The 1,491-nt window shown below is 35.7% G+C and overlaps 1 protein-coding gene across 1 annotated transcript in view; it reads left to right on the top strand.

Moving 5' to 3' along the window:
- Positions 1-342: 342 nt before the first annotated feature.
- LOC123967093 (tenascin-like) overlaps positions 343-1,491 on the top strand; it is a 7,344-nt gene continuing 6,195 nt past the window's right edge. Inside the window, exon 1 of the mRNA XM_046043118.1 lies at positions 343-487. Within this exon, the coding sequence (XP_045899074.1) occupies positions 343-487 (145 nt within the window). The remainder of the gene's footprint in view (positions 488-1,491) is intronic.

The following is a 1,491-nucleotide window of genomic DNA, read 5'->3' as shown; positions in this document are numbered from 1 at the left end:
CTCATTGTTTGTTTGGAAAAACTGTACAAAACATAACATTTTAGTAGGAATATCCTGTCATTCAAAAACAGACAAATTTTGTCAGTTTCTTCTCCATGTCTTTTACATCCTAGCTGCTTAAAAATGGAACTGAATGCTACTTATTATTTGTTTTAAAGAAACTACACAAACGCAACATTTTAAATCAAATTTTGTGGCAGTTCCTTAATTGTGTGTGTTCATATTCCAGCTCCTCGTAACACAGAAGAGTTCAAATCAGTTGGACAAACTGAGACCAGTATCAATCTGCAGTGGAAGCCAGTGAATAAAAGCCTCAACTATACATTTGAATTTGATGGAAGGATGATAAATGTTCCTGCAACAGAGGGACAAGAACATGTGACACGCACAATCTCAGAACTCACCAGTGCGACGAAATATGATTTCAGTCTCTTCACTGTTTTTGAAAATGTCAGAAGCAGAGGAGTACACATCACTGCAGTCACTGGTAAGATGTTTTTCCTCTGACATAGGCTACAAGAGCCACAGCAGAGCTCTGTAACAATATCTAATTTAAAGTGTCTCAGTAACAGAGGGGTGTTGCTCACTTCATAGTTTTGACTGTTGCAGATACAATAATGGAACTGAATGCAACTTATTATTTGTTTGGAAAAACTGCACAAAACATTTTAGTAGGAATATCCTGTCATTCAAAAACAGACATATTTTGTCAGTTTCTTCTCCATGTCTTTTACATCCTAGCTGCTTAAAAATGGAACTGAATGCAACTTATTATTTGTTTAAAAGAAACTACGCAAAACGCAACATTTTAAATCAAATTTTGTGGCAGTTCCTTACATTCCAGCTCCTCGTAACACAGAAGAGTTCAAATCAGTTGGACAAAAAAAAAAAGTGAATTACATCCTCAACTATATACTTGAATTCGATGGAAGAATGATAAATGTTGCTGCATCAGAGGGACAAGAACATGTGACACACACAATCTCAGAACTCACAAGTGCGACTAAATATGATTTCAGTCTCTTCACTGTGTTTGAAAATGTCAGAAGCAGAGGAGTACACATCACTGCAGTCACTGGTAAGATGTTTTTCCTCTTATATAGGCTACAAGAGCCACAGCAGAGCTCTGTAACAATATCTAATTTAAAGTGTCTCAGTAACAGAGGGGTGTTGCTCACTTCATAGTTTTGACTGTTGCAGATACAATACTGAAACTGAATGCAACTCATTATTTGTATGGAAAAACTGCACAAAACATAACATTTTAGTAGGAATATCCTGTCATTCAAAAACAGACAAATTTTGTCAGTTTCCTCTCCATGTCTTTTACATCCTAGCTGCTTAAAAATGGAACTGAATGCAACTTATTATTTGTTTAAAAAGAAACTACGCAAAACGCAACATTTTAAATCAAATTTTGTGACACTTCCTTAATTGTGTGTGTTCATATTCCAGCTCCTCGTAACACAGAAGAGTTCAAATCAGTTGGAC

Source organism: Micropterus dolomieu, unplaced genomic scaffold (assembly GCF_021292245.1).
Source record: "Micropterus dolomieu isolate WLL.071019.BEF.003 ecotype Adirondacks unplaced genomic scaffold, ASM2129224v1 scaffold_19, whole genome shotgun sequence".
NCBI lineage: Eukaryota > Metazoa > Chordata > Actinopteri > Centrarchiformes > Centrarchidae > Micropterus > Micropterus dolomieu.
This window is presented reverse-complemented; position numbering and strand designations above follow the sequence as displayed.